Raw genomic sequence first — 19,658 nt, 5'->3', positions numbered from 1 at the left:
CACTAAGTTCTGTAATTAAATTGCTGATGTTAAGGGACTTACCTAATATGGGGGCCTTGGAGGTTGGCGGAGCCTGCTAAGCTGATATGATACACCCGGAAATTTCAGATGCATATGTCAAAACACTCCTGAACGCAAGTATCTGGTCATGGATGGAAAGGATTCTTACCCAAACCCCTGAGAGCAAATATTAATTAGTAGATTGTGTTGCCATATATGGATGTCATGCACCAATTCAAAAAACAAAAAGATGGTGAGAAATTCCTACCAAGGTGTTTCAACGTGTAGATAGAGCTTGCCATAAAATCTGGAAGGGCAGCTGGTGTGCACAAGGACCTCGGAAGCAGCCTTCCTAAGTTCCTTGACCCGAAAAGTTCTAAAAAAGACGAAAGATACAAAGGTCTGACAGCAAGATCATGCGAGGCATATTGAAACACAACCACCAGAACCACAATTTGCTCAATTATCAAAACACACTACTTAAGAAATTTCTGACCATGTAAAACTTGTACAAACATGTAAGAATTAAGAGAAGAAAGTATACAATTAACAGCAGAATTACATCATCTAGGTTACAAAAGTTGATGGCTTCCCAAGTTTTAGCTCGGATGGATCTTGATAGTTCCTCTGCACTTCTCCTATATGAAAGCCACCACACCATGAAGGCAAACCCGCAAAAGTCAGCGCTGTTCATTCAGTTACTAAAGCGACTTTTCAGAGTCTTCGCGACTGTTGACCGATAACCAGTGACAGGACATTGCCACATGCCATACCAATGTCATCCTTTGAAATCTAGATTACAGGCAGCAAGGGAAACTGGAAAAAAACTGCACAATGTCAGGAAGACAATATGTCATCAGGAACAATGTTCAAATTCATCAGCATACTCAAAGAACATGCACTTCTTTTTGGTACTCAATCTAGCATGTAACAAAATAAAAGATCACGAATAATTTCAACAAGAACCAGCAGGATAAAACATTCTCTGTGTATGCCGGTCATTACACTGCTTGATTAGATGAAGTAACTTCATTGTTCTCCATTCGGTTAATTTAACATCAATATCTGCTGATTTCAATAATTAAGGTAAATGTGTCTTGGGAAGGATATGTATGTACATATGCATGCATGCATGCATGTATATTTCCTATGTCAGAATAATGAATTTCATGGGTCAGCTATTGCATATCCAGAAAAAAAGAGAGAAAAAGAAGTGCTTGAATTATTAATAACAGATATGCTAGAGGATAGGCAAGTGCAGTAATGCTCTAATGATGGTCCCATGCAATTAAATGAAGAATATAGGAAGGGATTTTGTACGTTATCAAAACAAGAAATTACACCAAGGAAAGAGTGGTTGAGAATTTTTTGATGAAAACAGTGATTGAGAATTGATTGAAATGATATGAGCATGTCAAACAAAGACAATGATGGCCAGGAAGAGAGCAATTTGGATTTGTGCAAAAGGTCAGAGACAAGCAGAGACCTGAAACAACATGGACTGAGGTCGCAACTTGTACAAGAGCAGTTGGACAAGATGAACTCCTAATAGAAGCACATGGCAAAACTGGAGTAAATGGCAAAACTGGATTCCTAAAGCCCGCCCTAAATTGTTGGGTTAAAGCTTCTTGAGAAAAGTTATATAGAGTAATTAAAAAAAGAGAGATAAAAAACAGATTTTTCTTAAGGGAACTAAGGAAGAAAGCAACAACAAGAACAACCAAAGTAATGTCATACATGGATGAAATAATCATCAAATGACTAGCAGATATTAAATCAGAGACATATATGTTAAAAAATTACCACTTTAGTCGATATGAATTTTGCAAACAGGTGAGATTACTTTCTTCAAAAAGAAAGAAAGCAAGAAACACGTGGTATAGATTCTTGCCTTGAGAGTTGGGTTATTATTTTATTTACCCCATGCATATCTTCCTCAAGATTTAGAGGAAAAAACCTCGACATTTTTGGGATCCGCATAAACACTTCTTAGCTCTACGGGGCCCCATGCCACCAGATTCAACTTCCCCCTGGCCATAATCATACGTCAATTCTGTCAGGGGAGGAATGTGCTTGATTGCAAAAAACATGATATGTGGGTATCCTTCATCAGCATATTCATGTTGAACAGGCTGCCAAAAGACATTAGGAGAGCAGCTATGGTTCATAAAACGGGATATGTTGCCCATATTCCTTGCACTTATGATAATAGGCAGCGGCTTAAAAGTCTCACTTAAGTCATTTGTGCTTGGTTCTCCAAGCAACTCAGGTTCATAGTTCCATTTCAATGTCTTCTCACCAGCACCTGTTGTCTGAAATATGTATTCATCCTCTTCACCATCATCATCCAATCTGATTTCATCAACAACTTCGCCTGCATATTCACAAATAAATGTACCTGCCCGAATAGGATCCCAGGATCGAAGACCCCAACCCTTGTCCCTTGTTCTGAAAACTTCAAAGTGGAGCCTAATACCCTTCTGAGTCACTCTATTCCGGCAATTAATAGAGCACTGACAAGAACCACCACATTCATATATTATAGGCTTGCGGCTTACAAGGAACCCGGTTGAACTATATGGAAGGTCACCACCATTTTGTTGAGCACAAGAGCATTTGGTATCACCAGGAAGGCACACGCTAAGGCATGCGCAGCCCCCTGATCGTCTCATTGAGCTAATAGGTCTCAAATACTTAACTTTTGTGACATATGTGAAATGGCTGGGTCCCTTCTCACCATCAACATCATTAACGAGGCAAACAGGTATATTTTCAATACCAGATGATATGTCCGGGAGTATAACTCTTTCTCTAGATGCTGGATTCTCTTTCCATTTCTGAGTCCGTTTCCACACTGAAAGTCCATCAGACTGTCCTGGTTCTCTTAGCAACTGGTACTTGAAAACATTAAAGCCAGACTTACTTTTGTCTATCCAGGACTTCTGAATCTTATAAAGGCCATCATAGATGTAAATCTTGCCATTCTGCACGCTGAAATCTTTTGCACTCCTTATTACCCTAATCTCATTCTTCCGGTCCTTGCTTCTCTCCAGAGCGAGGTTACCTCTTTCAAGCTTTTGGTCATCCATTTGATTTTTGCTGTTTTTGCTACTGCCTCCCTGGCCGCTATAAACCAAAACATCCACATCATCTTCTTCATTTTGATAACCCCCAGATGACACAATACTGATGGCCACAGTATCATCCTGTTCACCGAACCTTGCATTCATGTAATCAATACCAGCCATGCTAGGGGCATGCAACCCAACCACACACATTTCCATCCTAAAATAGAAAATATCCCCAATTTCAATCCCTGGAATAGGTCCTATCCTCTTCCCTAAATTAGCCCTGAGATTGTTAGCCATCATGATGGCCCCAGCTTTTAAATCTGCACGCCTGTTTATATCATTTGCCTCATCCACCTGCAGAAGCCTCCGACGAAGCGCATCAAAAGTCATGAGGATCGCCTCTACTGATTTCTTGGGATCATGCAATGAAGATGGCACCAAAGCTAGCTCACTGTCGAAAACCTTTCTAGGGCGTGCCCTTTTGACCTTCAACCCATCAGTGATCTCTGTATCAGAACCAACTGAACGATAGCTACTTAAGTGTACGGGCCTCTTAATCCTCCTTCCGGATGTTGAGGTGTGGCCACTGTAAGTAGGTTCTTCATCATCGTCCAATGGGATGATGTTTGATCGTGGTGTCCGAAAGGAAGCAGAGAGTGGAGTGGCTCGAATACAGCCATTAGCGTTGGGTATTTCAGCATCAGCAACTCCAGCCCCAGGAACAGGGCCCACTGGCCCCTGGTGAGGGGCTTCTGAAGTGGCAAATGAGGCGAAAGCTGGAGAGAAGCCAGAAGGGCACCCCGACTCGAAAGCAGATGGGAATGGACCAGCAGGGGCGACACAAACAAAAGGAGGGGCAGTTGATTGGGTTAAAGTGTTCAAACCCAGTGGTGCAGGAAACATTGGAGCTAGGGACCGTAATGGCTTCACATCTAGTACTGCATCTTCATTGGATGAACAAGGACTGCAGTTTGATTGCCTTTCCATGGAGTCACTGGAAGCTGCAGACCAAGAGCATACATTTTCAATGAACTGTGTTTCACTTCACATTTTGATGGCACAGATAAGCTACTAGATTAAATTTATAAATATCAAAAAACTATCAACGCATTTGATTGCTACATGCAGAGGATTAAAATATTAAAGAAAGTGAAAAAATCAGCAACAGTATTAAAATGATAACTGATAACCTAAATACCAGCAAAAGAATTAAAATAAAATATGTACTAAACTTTTGCTGCAGAATGGAGAGATAACGCAAACTCATTTAGAAAAAAAAAAATGAAGCTTTGTAGGAAAAAGAATCGTGCAGGTGGAATAGAAGCTTAAAGATGGTTCCCAAGCAAACTAGCAATTAGCACCATAAAATAAAGCTTAGCTTATGATGAAATCGGAGTTTAAAGTTGGAGAAAGAATGAACACTACCAAGGAACGCATAGTTTGAATTAAAACAACGAATTAAGGGAGCTACACGCAGAGCATGGCACTACCAAGGAACGCATAAAAACTGGATCTATATTGGAGACACGCAAAGACAAAAGCACCCAAATTGAAGATTTACGAAGATGGGACGAAATTAAAAGGTGAAGATCTTGCCAATAAATGAACTGAATACCGAGAAAAGGATTCCAATTGAAACATTAAGTAACTAATTCCCGCTGCAAAACAAGGACGGATAAAAGCGAACTCATGTTAAAAAAAAAGGGGTCAAGAAACAGCTTTTATAGAAAAACAAGCAAGCAGGATGCGACCGAGATAAGAGATTAAAGGTACTCTTCGACCGATCAATAAATCGAACAAAAGATCAAAACATGATGAAGATTATAAGCGCTCACGTAGAGATAAAGAGAAAACCCTAGAAACAAGCAGAAGCAAAAGTAACAGATACAAAAGCTTACAAATCTCTCATAATTTGTTTAAAAAAATAAATAACTAGAAGAAGTCGCAAAAGCTTACCAAGACCGAAAATCTCGACGAAATGGACCCCAAAAACCGTGATTTCCCAAAGGATTTTGCAAGAAATTCCCAGATTTGACGGCCAAAACAGCTTCAAACCATCGATCACAAGCTACATCAAAGAACTTCAGAGCGATCTGGGGCACTTTCTTTCTTTAAAAAAAGAAACACTTACCTCGAGCAATCGAGGAGAGGTTAAGGTGTCGATCGTGCTCTTTCTTCTTTTTCCACGGCAAAACACTATAGAAAGGATCTAATAGCGGTAGCCGCTCTCAGAATAGGGTTCATCCGCTTTCCTCTTGCTTTATAATGCCACTAGAATAGTTAACTTCGACTTGGTTTCAGGAAAGTGGGCCTAGATGGCTTGGGAGCCGTTGGATTCACCTCGAGATTCCCTCTGGGCACGAAATATTTCGGTCCGTGTCAGAACGTGGGTGGGACATGTGAAAGGAAACAAAGGGGAAATTACGGAAAACCCCTCGAGGTACATGGATTGGGCTGTAGGGATTGACTCGGTTTTATAATTTGATGATGATCTCTTCCTTTTCGGTACCGAGTTGGAACCCGCTCCGGGTTGTCGTGTCTTTCGCGCGAAAGAATGATTTACCTCAACCGTTGGATCGAGCCTCGCACGGCTCTCAAAGCACTCCGTACTCGCCTGCACAGATCTCGAAGCCGATATTGCGCGATCCAACGGTCGAAAGATACAACCCGAACCCGTTGGAACTTGGATCCGCAAGACAGTGGCCACCCACAGTCCAAGCTGAAACCTTGAGCAATCCGACGCATGATTTATCTAGAGATTTGAAATCTATCCCTTTCCTTGCCTAAATTTGCATGCGAGCCTGGATTTGATGGCAAGATTAATGCTTTCTCAAATCCATACTATTTTCTTTTTTTGTTGGTACATCGATCGCTCACGCCAACTTGGCATGAATTCTACCATTAGCATCAAGAAAAATAAGTTAACATAAAAAATAGAAAGTAAAATTTATATGCGAAGAATGCTTTTTTATTTTTCTCACATTTTTAAACACATGCACAGTTAACATCAACCTTTAACATGGCATTAAATCCCCTATAGATCATACAGGAACTTTCTATATCTTGGGCCCTGGCAGGTTTTATTAAAGAATGTTTAGTTGGAAACCATCTAGCTCAAGTATATGCATAAATTTTGGGGTCCGAAAATGAAGTGACCTATCCCATAAATCTTTGCCTTAATTTCTTTTTCTAACTTTAGAATAACTTTATTTTTTTTCCTTTTTTTTTTCAGTAAAAATGACCGACAGACAGAGCACGCTCGCGCAAGAAACTTCACCAGCATTCTAAAGCTGGCTGGCATCTTCTAAATACTCTCTTGTCATCAAGATTAGGGTTTATATTTGTTCGCTGTCTCCGTTGACCGGCATCAAATAAGAGAGATACATCTCATGATAGGGAGAACCTTTTTACATCAAGACAGCAACATGGAAACAAACATGGAAAGGGAGCATAATGCAAAACCACCCTGCACCAATCCTCTCCCTGCAGTGTCTTCAAATGGGACTAATGACAGGCGCCATATGACACAGTTTGCATCACTAGATCTCTCTGGCAACTAATGACAAAGAATTTGATTGTTTTGCCGTATCTATATGATGCTGGAAAGTTTAAAGAGGAAAATGCAAAGCCTGAAACAGTTTACATTAGACAGTTTCATCAGTAAAACTCTTCAGTGAGTGCCTAAAGTAAGAATAAAGATCAGCAACCCATGCAAAAGAAAAAAAAAAGACTTGTTTATCACAATCTGGATGGTAGAGAACTGAACTGATGATCAAAGTAATGTAAATTCAGACTACAGATTATGAGCAAATAACAATGGAAAGTTGGGTTTCTTTCCCTTAAAAACGGATCTAAAAAATAATGCTTTTTTGAATATGACCAGAGGTAATCGCTCACTTTGACCATGATTAACAATTACAAAGCATGCCGCCAAATACTTATTAATTAAATTTTCACGAATCAATCTTGGCACTTCCACCTGATATTTTAAGACGGACACTCAATGACACCTTGATGCACAAGGAAAAGCAATTTGCTGGTGTCTGATATGCAGGAAGCATTAAATTCTCCTGAGAGAAGTTTATGGATGGTGAAAGCTGCCTCCAAGCACATCCAAACCTGAAAATAAATCACTGGATGCTTTTAAACCGTTGAATTGTTAACATGCTCAACTCCACATATCGCTTCGCGCAGTTACTGAGGCGTGTAGTTTTGCTATAACTAAAGCTGTTTCTGATACTTCCAGTGATGCACTCATCCCAGCAAACATCAGTGATCTTTGCAACTATTTCATTCGCAATGGCCTTCTGTTTCTCCTCCTGAGTATATAAAATTTGGTTAAAAGCACACATAATAAAAGCCAATTTAGACAATTCAAAACTAGTGCAAGGTTGCCAACATGATAAACTTAGCGTAACACACTTGTATATGTCAGGATCTTCTATCATTCTCAAATTCAAATAGTGGCACTTCAAGATATTATTATTCAAAGATCTACATTCCAAAAAAAATAATCAAAAAGAGAGGAAAAGGAACAATATTAAGGAAGAAGACGGTGTATAATGATGTTTTGGTTGAACTATTGTTGAATATTCTTCTAAGCAACTTTTATTTAGACTTCCACTTTGATGTGTTTCTCAATATTCTTCAGAACTGAACTTTGTTAAGGAAAGGTCAAAATTTTATTTTGTGCATCAAGGGATTAAAAGATTCTGTCTGCATCAGGGTTGCAACATCACAACCTTGACATTAACTTGGCTCCAGCATGTTTAGCATATGTGCATGAGTCAGCTTTCATCTGGTAAATTCTATCCAGATCTAAGGGTTGAACTATCACAGAAAAACAAGGCAGAACATTACCTGTTATGCATGAAAGGTCTATATCCTACTTTCTGTAACCATTTCTAAGGCTAGGGTTAAGCTGAGTGATCATCAAACATATTGAAAGAACATATTCTTGGCATGTTTCAACAGCAAGCCTACAATTTTGTTAAAGGTTTAGAAATGGTGCTGCCTCAGAATTGAAATTATACACAAATTATGCATATTTAGAATGTGAGCAAGTCTATAACAATATCGTAGCAATAATTTTACTTGAAGATTATAATAGTAATATTTTGCTAGCAGGGCACAACATTTTATTACTAAAACAAACTGTATTAATGGCACTCTGACATCATATATCAATGTCTTGCCCAATACATTACAAATATCTTACACCTCAAAAACATCCTTGAAGTGTTTCAGATCTGATACCATTATATCAATAGTTCAACTTGGACTAAGGCTGAAATCGGATCGAATACTAGGATGTCCATATCCACATTTGCTTTATTTGACGAACATAAATACAAATGTTTGTCGGAGGCAAAAATTCATATCCATATTTATTTTAAATGGATATGGATGTAAATCGGATACCGGAAGCATGGATATAAATACAGATATAATTCAAATAATCAAACTCTATGACCACATAATTAAAGATATTACTAAATGGATCGTAAATTAAGTTAATAGCAGGTTAATGTGGTCAGTTATTTTCTTAAAAGTCAATGAGTGCTACATAAAATTAAATAGGGTTACAAATGGAATCGGATATTTGGATACGGATTGGATAGTTGTCTATCCATATCCGTATCTATTTTTCTTTGATGGATACAGATACGGATACGGATATTAATTCGATGCTCAAATTTCTATCCATATCCGAATAGATTCGGATACAAAAGCAGATCCGGATAAATATTATCCGATCCACTTTCACCCCTAACGTGGACCTCTGACCAACTCTAAGCTACTAACAGTAAATATATGAAATCTTCACAATCTATAAAGGAAAACAAATTTGGAAAGAGAACATAACAACAAAAGAGCTGTAAACTGAAGTTTATCAAACTTGTTCGTTGTGATTAACAAAGAAGGGGACTGAAATAGTAGACAGCTTGATGATTGACAGCATAACATGCAAAAGGCCAAATACCCAACAGCTTACACTAAAGGCTACCCCAAAGAATTTTTACATTAAGATAATAAAATTTATGTATCTGATAGCACGTGATTGGACTACAAATAAAACCAGTTTAGTGCAACTGCCACTTTTTAGGTGTCTAAATTGTTAAATGCAAATTTACAATAACTTTAGCTCAAATAAGAAGCGCAAAGGCTGCAAACCTGCATACAGTAAAAATGACTAGTTGCAGCAGTTGAGATGAGTCAGAAGCATTTATTGTAAGTTATACTAGAGGTTAAATATAATTTCTTTCATTTTATCTCCATGCAACTGCAAATTATTCAACATCTTCAGTTACCAGTAACCAAACAAGATCTTAAGCTAAACAAAGTTGCTTGGATGAGCAAAACCATAAAAAACATTATAAGAAAATATAAACAATGCTTTGGGGACAAACACTACACTAAATCCAAAATAGAAGCATAAATTTTTGCATGTGCTAAAGCTTATAACAAGTAAATAGAATCCTCAGCATGTGAATCCTTACATTTTTCACTAGCAAAAGAGTTTAATTGCTAATCCCCCCAAAAAAACCTCTTAGAATCTTTATTTCTTCTGCTCAGCACACCTTAAAAATCTGGTCACATTGAAGATAATTTTTATAATGTGATCGGCGAAAAAAGAAAAAAAAAAGAACTTGTATCACACATAGTTCACCTCAACATTGTATGATTATATCAAAAACCTATAAATGCTGTAAAAACAGTGTTAAGAATACGTATGAATTTGAATTGAGATACAAACCATGGGGTGCATTAATCTGTTTGAAGAGATCATATACATAAGAAGTTTGCATATTGCATAAAACAAGTAATATAGGCACAATTCTACTGAAAAGTGGTGCTACTTGTGTAAGCTTACAAGTAGTATAGGATGTTCTCAGCACCTCTAAGTAGGAATTTAAAAACATGGAGAATATTTATAATAATAGTTAACTCACAAAGTTAACATGGAAAGGATTTTTAAATGATCAACATGACTAGGTTAGCTATATAATAGGTGAATGGTCCACTTTTCTATCCAAATATAGAAGTTAAAAAGTTCTGTGTAATATGTTAAAGCTTGCAAGATCACAATTTTATTTAATAAGGTTAGCCATTTTTATCTGTTTTCATAAGTTATCCTTGTTGGACACAAATGTTGTAATGTTGAGATCAATTTTCAGCAAATATAACGCCATATTGGTTTCTTTTAGAAAGAGAGAGCAGAAAGATGATTGAAGAGTACCAAATGAAAAAAATCATAGCGTTCAATGATGATCGGAGTAAATAGAAAAGCATTCATTCACTATGAAATTTTACAAAGATGAAACCCAGTTATATTAATCACTATTGTAATTACTATATTGGTTCATTAAACCATGACACATTAATAGTAAGAGAAATAAATGTTTTTTTTCTCTTCATTTGTTGAAGACCTAAATTTGAGGAGGAACATTAGGATTTCAAGAATCTTAACGAAAATTTTCTCTATCAATCAGCTTTCTTTACATGTCATAACTTATGTCCCTGCATTCTCCAAACAAAGACAAACATGCAAGTACATAAGCGCAGAGAGAGAGAGAGAGAGAGAGAGAGAGAGAGAGAGAGAGAGAGAGAGAGAGAGAGGGAGGGAGATTTAAAGATCTATCTAAACTATAAAGATCAGACCCCAAAGATAAGAATAACTTGATCTTCATAAGAAGTGAACTGCTGCAACTTGCTGTCTAAAATAGAACACATATTTCCCTCCTAAGGAAATACACTACACATTCACCATATTTAACCTTCCAAATTTAACACCTTACAATATATTCAAAGCAAACCAACTTTTTGGATATATGGTTCTCATCACTAGCATAAACATGATTGCGTGCTCATTAGCTACAAGCACAACCATAAAATCTGAAGAATGTAAGTAAAATAAATTGCAGAAGGGTTATGTGTTATTAGACGAAACAGTTAAATAATGAAAAGTTATGGAAACATTAACTTATTGTTAACCATATATTCCTTTATATTCATTTTTGGGTGCAATAGTCAAACCCTTGAAAGTATTTGAATGCAACACTCCTGTTTGGTGGCTATTGCCAAACCACAAAGGGTTCAGAACTTCAAAAAGAAATAAGAAACTATTAGATAACCAGAGTAGAAAAAAGGTAGGGCTTATGAAACTGTAGGAGAGGTAGGGCTTAACGCATTGGACATAAATATATCCATATCCGTGTTAGATAGGGATATTAATTGGATGCCAAAATTCATATCTATATTTATTTCAAACAAATACAGATACAAATTGGAAATTGACAGACCGATATAAGTCGGATAATTAAACTTTATAAATCACAAAAACAAAGGTAACACTATATGGAAAGTAAATTAAGTTAAAGATATGTTAATATTGTTATTTGTTTTCCTTTAAAGTTCATAAGAGCTATAGAAGACTAAATAGGATTGCAGATAAAACTAGATATTTAGATATGGATCGGGTAATTGTTTGTCCATAATCATATCCTATTTTCTTTGACCGATACATATATTAGTTGGATCCTAAAATTTGTATCTAAATCCAGATAGATTCGGATACAAAAATGGATCTGAAGGGATGTTATCTACTCCATTGTCACCCCTAAGAAGAGAAAAAGTAATTGAAACGGGTTCTAATAATCTCCAAAAACTAATTTGGCACTATTCATGGCAGGTTAATTATCAAGATTTTTCCACTGAAGAAACTAATTGGTAGATATGAACAAAGCCTTATCTATGTGAGCAAAACTTAAGAAACAGAAGAAAAAGGCGCTATCTCATTGCCTTTACTGGAGAAAGGCACATCAATATTGATGTAGTAAAAACATATGTGTTTGAGCCAAATGATAGTTTCAGCGAGGCAGCCATAACAACTTCAGGGCTGCAAATTTACAAGACTAGCGATAAAAGCCCTAAAGCAAATAAGAACAGTAAAATCACACATCTGAAACAAACAAACCGATCAAAGCCCAAACTCAACTGATAAAATAGCCAAGAAGGCCCAAAATTGAGATCATAACAATGTCCACAAATTGTTGTTTCTCATCCTTTTGAAAAATGTCAAGTGACCTAATCAAGACCTTCCACAGTAGACACTGTGATACTATTTCTAAGATCACGAATCACCACATTAAAAAAAAGAAGTATAATTAATGACATCAATCAGAACCATCTAGACATCAAGCGTGCATATTTGACGGAAATCAGTGCTCACAAGATGAGAAACGATGAGAACATATCAGCTCATCAATCAATGAGCGCTGAATTTTTTTTTTTTAAAGAAAAACATAAACAAATACTCAAAACAAAAATAAGCCACCTCCAGCAGGGTCTGAAACCTGGCTGTGTCAATGCACGAGATTTCCATACCCCTCCCTCATTCTCTCCCTCGGCCATCTCCTGCTATGCTCGCTTGGTCAGACAAAGTTCGGATCTGGACGTCCAGAGAGAATTTTCCATGCGCCTATGTTTGCTTAAGTTGCTGATTGCCCCTAAATATTTTCTTATATTACACATATGCCATTCTCTTTTTTGCTGATACTTGGCCTTTGAAGTATTATGGCATTTTATGTTTAATTCAACATACAGTTAGGGCAATGCTTCGAACATAGCTGAACCATAAGAAGACCTTGCTGGTTGACTAGCTAACAAATTCTTAACCTGAATTATTTCATTTTGATTTCCTGTCACAATCACTTTTCTTTTAATTATTATATCAAAAGATTAGATTAATTAAAATATAAACAACAAAACATGATGATAAAGATACTTGCCTCAATACCAACAGTTGATCTAAGAACAGAATCACAAAATTTAAATCTTCAATTTGCAAGGTAAAGAACTTAGCAGCTTTTGCAAATCAGGCAGCGTTAATGTAGGCTACATTAATTTGATCCAACTCCAAATCTTCTCTTGAACATTTGATAGCTGTATTTTAAAATTCTTCTATATTTGGTCTTCCAGATGGCCGCTTTTTATTCCATCCTTCAAACTGCAAGTCCAAAGAAATCTCAATGACCCCAACATTGCAGGCAATTTCAAGGTATAACCATTAGTCTACAAGGTCAACACGTACAGCAGAATCACCTTTCTGTGTCCATGATATAATTCCACACATCTATAGCTAATAAACAAGAAGAAAGGTGGGCATGGAGACAACACAGAACATTGCAATTTGGTACCTTTTGTTTGATTTAGTTGGGATCGGCAAGTAACCTTTACTTTTGAAAGTACAACATGGTAATGCTATGCCACACATGAGAAGCCGGATGAAAGACAGGCTCAAAACATAAGGGCTCACTGTTGCATGATTTGGGAAACGAAAGATAACAGAATATAGTTGTCTCCACAGAGTGCCCTATTAACCTTTTGACTGTGCTGTGTAGACTATAATTAACCTTTCAATCACAAGAACTTGACTCAGAGTTGCTCGTCACTAGGCATGCGTTTTTTTTCCTCTTCTACTTGCTTGAGCAATGCTTCCAGTTCAGCTTCTGTCAGACTGTCTAATCGCTTCTGAAAGAAAGGAGAACCCAAGTCATTTTTCATAACAAAATTAGCAGATGTCATATCAAAGCTTGTTTTGCTTTACAGTTCTCCCTTGTATCACAACAAATGCTGTAAACATTTGCAATAATAGAAGGTTTGCACGGTCGATATTGCATCACATCTTTATTTCTGGGAAAAGCATCACATCCTTTTTAAAAGAAAGGGAGGGAGTATATACATCAAGGACAAATGTTTGCAATGAAATTTGCTATAATAAAATTTTACAGTCTTTTCCTAATCCATATAGCTCTCTATTATGGAAGAGAATGGATAAAAATAGTAAGGCGCATACTAGAACAAGGAAAATAATTGGACTTTCACTCGAAAAGATATACTGCAGTACAGAGAATGGTGGATGAAAAAGTCAACATACCAATCAGGGGGCTATCTTTACACATTTTGACTATCGGCAGTTTATATGGCCTAGTGGCAGTCGTATCTTTACAACTGCCAAGTGGAGCTCTGAGAGCATAACTTTTGTTTTCTTAAGATCATAAAATGTTATTATTTCTGAATGTTAAGCAATATTATTTTGGCAATCTCCAAAGTCCAAACTACTCAGGAAGAAATGATAAACAGATAAGTACCTCATGTCTTTCGCCTTTAAGATAATTCATTAGCATGGCAAGGTAAGTACTTACGATGAAGTTCTTTATGCAACTTTTACCATTGAAAAGGAGGAGGAAGAGAGAGAAAGAGGGGTGGTGAGAGAAAGACTGAAAGAGAGAGTGAGTGTGTGTGTGTGATAAAATTCACCCTAAACAGGACTAAGTGGCCTTCTCTCCATAGGTAACACTATATATAACATCAGGAGCAATAGTGCCAGAACTGCAAAATTTGACTCCAAAATATTAACAAGCATTTCATAGATTGCTACTGATGTTTTATAACAGTGTGGAATTTTCAGATGAAAGAAAATCATAGTTAAAGAACAAGCCAACTTCTATAAAGTTGCTGACATTTGATACTTCTATATGCAAACTCACTTCAATGAAACATTGTTTTCTAATGCAAATATACTAAATTGCATGACTTTATTCTCGTAGTCTCTTAATTGCCGTGCATAAGTCATTTCCTTATTTGAGACTCTAAATAGGTAAGTAGAAATCCATCCAACTGTGAGCCCCAAGACCATAACTAACTGAACAACATTGCCTGCTTGCAAAGGATCAACTCCACCAAACTGCAATAGGACTCAAAAAAAGAAAAATGAGAGGAGGATATGCTAGCAGTTTGTGCGATAGATCATTAAGAAGAAAAAAAAACTGTTACTGCATATACAAGAGGTGAAGTGAGGATATAAGGTGGAGAAACTAGCATTACCTCCAATCCATATCTCAAACCAACACCTAGTACAGTTACTCCTAGACCAATAAGTAGCACATCTTTTCTTGTGTATCCAAAAGGCACTGCATGATAATAATTTTTTTTGTTTACTCTTTGATAATGAGATACCAGATAATGCATACGAACTGTAAAAGAGTAAAAAAGAAGATTCTCATCCTTTGTTGATACAAGATGTGCCACAGAGTAGACAACAAAGCTTCAAAGATTTTTATATAGGAGAGGGAAGAAAAACAAAGTTCGTTTCTCTCAGTTGTAGCTACTTATTTGACATTTGCTATGTGGTTGACTCAAGTATTTTGTAACAGGATTGTAATTTGGATACATCATGGATCTTGCATAAATGGCCTAGATTGGAAGTGTATTACATCGGCTCAGACAGATATATATTTCCTTTGATGTCTCTCATGCATATACCATGGGAGACGGGAAGGGGAATGGAAGCAAGGGGGTGAATGAGACAAAAAAGAAGATAAAATTTTTACATTGCTCAGAGTTAAATTGGCAAAGTAAAGAAGGTGAGGCTAGGGAGTTATAATTTAATGATTCCAAGACCCAGCAGATAGTGTTCTCTCTTCATGACGTGGACTATGTCTGCTGCTCAGTAGACATTTTAGAACTCCTTCAAGGCCTAGTGCAGTACACAAAAGAATTTATGTTTCATGTTTGGCATATGATACAGCTAATGTCATTTGATGGTGCATCAGAGCGTGATCACAAGCCAAACATGGATCTCAAGGTGCTGTATCCCACACTCATCTGAAAGTGGAAATAGATTATCCACTGCGCAGTAGACCTAAACACTACCCTCTTCTTTAGTCATAAACATTAGCATATAGTGTATTCCCTAATGCCACTCTCTTTAGCAGATTCTTTTTCTACCTCCATGATACGAGTCTTAAATACTATAAATCACCTTCAGCAACTTATTCAGAAACGTTAGTTTAAATATAAGGACATAGGTAAGTAAATGCATACACACTCATCTCATACCCATCTTTGATGAAATTGGAGAAACCTAGAATTCAGTTCCTTATGCTTCTGCCATTTCCAGATCCTAATATTGTCATAGGTAGGATAGAGGATCATATCATTAAGAAGAAGAAAAGATGGCAACGTAAGGTCGAAAGAAACTTAAGGAAGTTACTAATGGAAGTGGACGATATCCTTAGAACAATATCTATTTGAGGAAAAAGGTGCTAATCAAAGACACAATTTCTATAAGAAAAGATCTATGATGCCAAGGGAGATCTGTCTCTCAGTTCACTATTGACGTGTGACAACCTCTCACAGCTTTTGCTTATCATAAGGTTTGTCTTAGTCCAATATGGTGGTTCCAAAATGTGAAGGACCTTTCAATTGCACTAGCTATCCCAGATCATAGTTTCTACACCCAGCCAATGGGGAAATTTTTCCCAAGCAGCTGTTTAAACGCTTTAAGGTTGGATAATTCAATTGTTGATCCATTAGTTAGGATGTTCATAAATACATTTTTTTTAAAAAAATGAGGAGCCATTCCTTGTGTCTTGATCAAAAGGACCATTTTCTTCGAACAGGAGCGGAAATAAAACAACATAAGATGCATTATCAAGAGTTTTTAGCTTTCAATCAGAAAGACACATGCAGATCATGGCTCAGTATACCTTCTCTTGGTCTGAAGATTTTGAATCCTCTGGAATACCTTCTGAGGATGATGAACCACTGCTTCTGGGCACTTTAAGAAATGTTCTTCTAGCATTTGATCCCGCAGAAAGTTTTCTAAAGCAAATGGCCGTGTTGATTTGGTTCCTACGAGGACAACAGACTACACATGCAATGGTACAGTTAGTGCTAATTGTACAGAAGAGTTTGGTTTGATCTGCAATATTCACAAGGATGCTTAGTCTACAAATTCAAGTTCATTCCAAAGGATAATAACTAGCCAAAACTGCAGGTAAAAGCATTAACATAATACAAGCATTTTTATCTTATGAAAGGACACAAGGAATCGAAGAATGATTAAGAGCAGACTAATTTCATCAAATGGCATATATTTTGTATCTTTTCTTCTTTTAGTACATCCTTTAAAGATAAAAATAACAACAATAAATTTAGAAATAAAAGCCTTGGACTAAATAGATGCAGACCATGATTAGTTTGATACCTAAGAACGTCTAAGAAGAGCTGCTACCATATCATCGCCTAATATAATGCTAAGAGAATATTCTTTAAGAAAAATTATTTCGCGAAAAGTTAACATTCATCTATGCTACAACAGAGACTGATAGCTCATAAGTAAATGACAATACATGAATATCCTTTTCACACTTCTAGTTCATGTGCAATCATTTAGTCGACATCTTAGTTGCATGTGAAGTTTGAATTCACCAAATTTTTTTAATACATATAGAATGTACCAAATAGAATGCAGCATAACAAAGCATACTGTGAATAAGAGTCATATGAATGGGATTTATTCTAGAAGAATCAGTTAAAGACATTTTGAGAATTACTTCCTACAATCAACATTGATCAGTTACGCCCAAAAATTCCAATGAAATATAAAATGCTTGTTGTGGAGCTTTGTTCCAGCTTAAATTAAAAGAATCAAACCGCAACAAGAACTCCCCCAATTTTTTTGTTAAAAAAAGAAAAAGAAAACCTTTAAATCAGCCGTACAACTTAGGCCCATTTCTGTAGATATCTCGGCACACAAAATCTCTAGACTAAAACAAAAATCGCAGAAAAGAACCACCAATTGCACCATGCTACGATGATCTAAGACTTAAAAAATAAATAAATATAATGTCAAAGGGAAAGCATAAAAATCCACAACTATAGCTGCAGGGATCACTATGTCCAGAACCCAATAGGAAAAGGCATTAAAAAAAATAAATAAGTAAACTTTGAAGAATTACCGGAAATCCCCTGGGAAAGAGAAGGTGGCGGGAACCAATTGCTGCTTCTGCTCGAAGGGAACGTCTGAGCAGGAGAATCCCACAAAATCGAAGCTGGATTCGAGACAGAGCTACCCAATTTTAGAGCCAATTGGGATTTTTATCCGCATTTGGAGCTTCGTTTTTGGTAAATCGATTTTGGGCGGTTCAAGTCGTATATATCCGAGAAATTTTTCCCCCAAAAAATGTGGATAATGGTTGATTTATTTCTCTTCTTAGCACCAAAATTTTTAACTAACAGCAGACGGTGGTCCACGTGGCCGCGGGTGTATGGATGACAACACACAGACGAGCACTGCTACCGCTTCCCCGTTGCATTCCCCTCCCAAGTTCCTCATCTTACGTGGCAGTCGGAGACTTGGGGTAAGGTGGCATTGGACCAGTTATCTAGCGCCACGTCATCATAAACGCGGCGGGTGGATGGGAAGTTGAGGATTTTCTTCAAGCGGACTCGGGTCAGATCTCATCTACGAACGGATCCAAATCACGAAGTGGATCCAAATACGCTTATACGGATTGGAATTCCATAATGATCAAAATTCCTCATTCATTACATTTATTTAAAACCCTAAGAATTTGCATGCTTTTTGGCCATCCTGCAGTACTCAGATAACCTTAATTAAATACAAGACCTCTCTGATTCATGTCTAGAGCTAGCAAGCTAGCTAGTTTTCTGCGAGCTTGTGCTTGGCTCAAGTTAGGCTTGCTTAGGTTAGCAAGCGAGCAAGCTAAAGCAGCATTTAGCTCGGTCAAACTCGGCTTTTATTTAGCTTAAAATACCATATGATTGTAGTGAATCTCTTCTTTTGTGGTCAATATAGCCAGAATTTAAGATAAATCAAGTTATATTGTAGTATGTCAGTTTTATTAGTTATTATTTAAATTACTTTATTAATCTATTCTTAAATTGTGACATTCAATTATTTGAGCATTCTCATTGTATATTTACGCATATGCTACTTGGCATGCAAAACAATGTCTATGAAAAAAATTAACACAGCTTATGTGGTGACATGTAAGAACAGAATCTATTATAGACAGACCAATATTTTCAAAATGATACTAAAATCAATAAATAAATTTATATAATAGAGAAATATTTTAATTTTTTTTTAAAAAAAAATAAGAAATCTATGCTTGCTGGCCTGTTGAGTTGGCTATATCTAGGAGTAAATACACGTAGTCCTATAAATACAATATTTTTTGACAAGCCCCAGTGGATTTATATTAATATCTCTTTTCTTCCTCTCAAAAATCTTAATCGAATCACTTGAACATGATATTTAGTTGGCCCCAAAACAGTCTTGACTCCTGATCACCACAGTCCTTGTTACCTCAACGAAATCAAAAGCATAATAAATAATTTTAGACTTTAAAAGCTAAAACCATGTAGCTCACAATCACATCTAATAAAATTTTCCATAAGTTTTTTATGCACCTTTTGCAAAATTCTAAAAACAAAATTATGGTACAATTTAAACCGTGTCATATACTCGCATTGCAGTTCTCTGGCTTGAGGATGAAATAGTTCTTACACATTAAAACGGGATATGTAAAAAGAATCAGTATTTACCTGAGCCACCTAATCGGAGAGGCCAGGTCTTGCTTGATTGTAACTCTCAACCCAACCCAACTAAAACTTTAATTTTGACAAGTACATAAAGTTAAGCAGTATCTTAATTCGATATTTCCATGTAGTTAGCCAATGGAGGGTCATTTTCCAACACACAAAGATGACTTG

General features: G+C 36.6%; 2 protein-coding genes across 8 annotated transcripts; both read right to left on the bottom strand.

Annotated features, from left to right (window-relative positions):
• Positions 1–445: 445 nt before the first annotated feature.
• Positions 446–5,337, bottom strand: LOC103709040 (histone-lysine N-methyltransferase, H3 lysine-9 specific SUVH1-like). Of its 7 annotated transcripts, none has more exons than XM_039124793.1 (4): positions 5,203–5,322; positions 5,028–5,118; positions 1,892–4,072; positions 446–827 (listed from the first exon to the last, which is right to left on the bottom strand). In XM_039124793.1, exon 3 carries the CDS (start codon positions 4,056–4,058, stop codon positions 1,944–1,946), a length of 2,115 nt encoding a protein of 704 aa, XP_038980721.1. In that variant the 5' UTR covers positions 4,059–4,072; positions 5,028–5,118; positions 5,203–5,322; the 3' UTR covers positions 446–827; positions 1,892–1,943. The 7 variants fall into 7 exon arrangements, with proteins under 7 accessions (XP_038980721.1, XP_038980723.1, XP_038980724.1 ...); XM_039124795.1 differs by having other exon boundaries at positions 5,028–5,139; positions 5,203–5,318; XM_039124796.1 differs by lacking the exon at positions 5,028–5,118 and having other exon boundaries at positions 5,203–5,337.
• A 1,468-nt stretch (positions 5,338–6,805) lies between these two features.
• On the bottom strand, positions 6,806–18,255 carry LOC103709114. The gene is made up of 8 exons (XM_039124054.1): positions 18,204–18,255; positions 16,625–16,785; positions 14,961–15,047; positions 14,662–14,820; positions 13,455–13,604; positions 13,271–13,353; positions 9,572–9,661; positions 6,806–7,390 (listed from the first exon to the last, which is right to left on the bottom strand). The coding sequence occupies exons 1-5, from the start codon at positions 18,253–18,255 to the stop codon at positions 13,509–13,511; spliced, it is 555 nt and encodes a 184-aa protein (XP_038979982.1). The 3' UTR covers positions 6,806–7,390; positions 9,572–9,661; positions 13,271–13,353; positions 13,455–13,508.
• Positions 18,256–19,658: the final 1,403 nt, after the last annotated feature.

This window comes from Phoenix dactylifera, chromosome 3 (genome assembly GCF_009389715.1).
Source record: "Phoenix dactylifera cultivar Barhee BC4 chromosome 3, palm_55x_up_171113_PBpolish2nd_filt_p, whole genome shotgun sequence".
Taxonomy (NCBI): domain Eukaryota; kingdom Viridiplantae; phylum Streptophyta; class Magnoliopsida; order Arecales; family Arecaceae; genus Phoenix; species Phoenix dactylifera.
The sequence above is the reverse complement of the archived record's forward strand: the minus strand, read 5'-3'. Positions and strand labels throughout refer to the sequence as shown.

Bases quoted from the DNA above. Each gene is read 5' to 3' on its own strand.
- LOC103709114 (XM_039124054.1), bottom strand. From the start codon at position 18,255: ATGAGGAACTTGGGAGGGGAATGCAACGGGGAAGCGGTAGCAGTGCTC. The intron at 16,786-18,203 runs GTGTGTTGTCAT...TTGCATGTGTAG, and splicing joins AGCGGTAGCAGTGCTCGTCT to TCTGTTGTCCTCGTAGGAAC. The intron at 14,821-14,960 runs GTAATGCTAGTT...GTCCTATTGCAG, and splicing joins GTTTGAGATATGGATTGGAG to TTTGGTGGAGTTGATCCTTT.
- LOC103709040 (XM_039124796.1), bottom strand. From the start codon at position 4,058: ATGGAAAGGCAATCAAACTGCAGTCCTTGTTCATCCAATGAAGATGCA.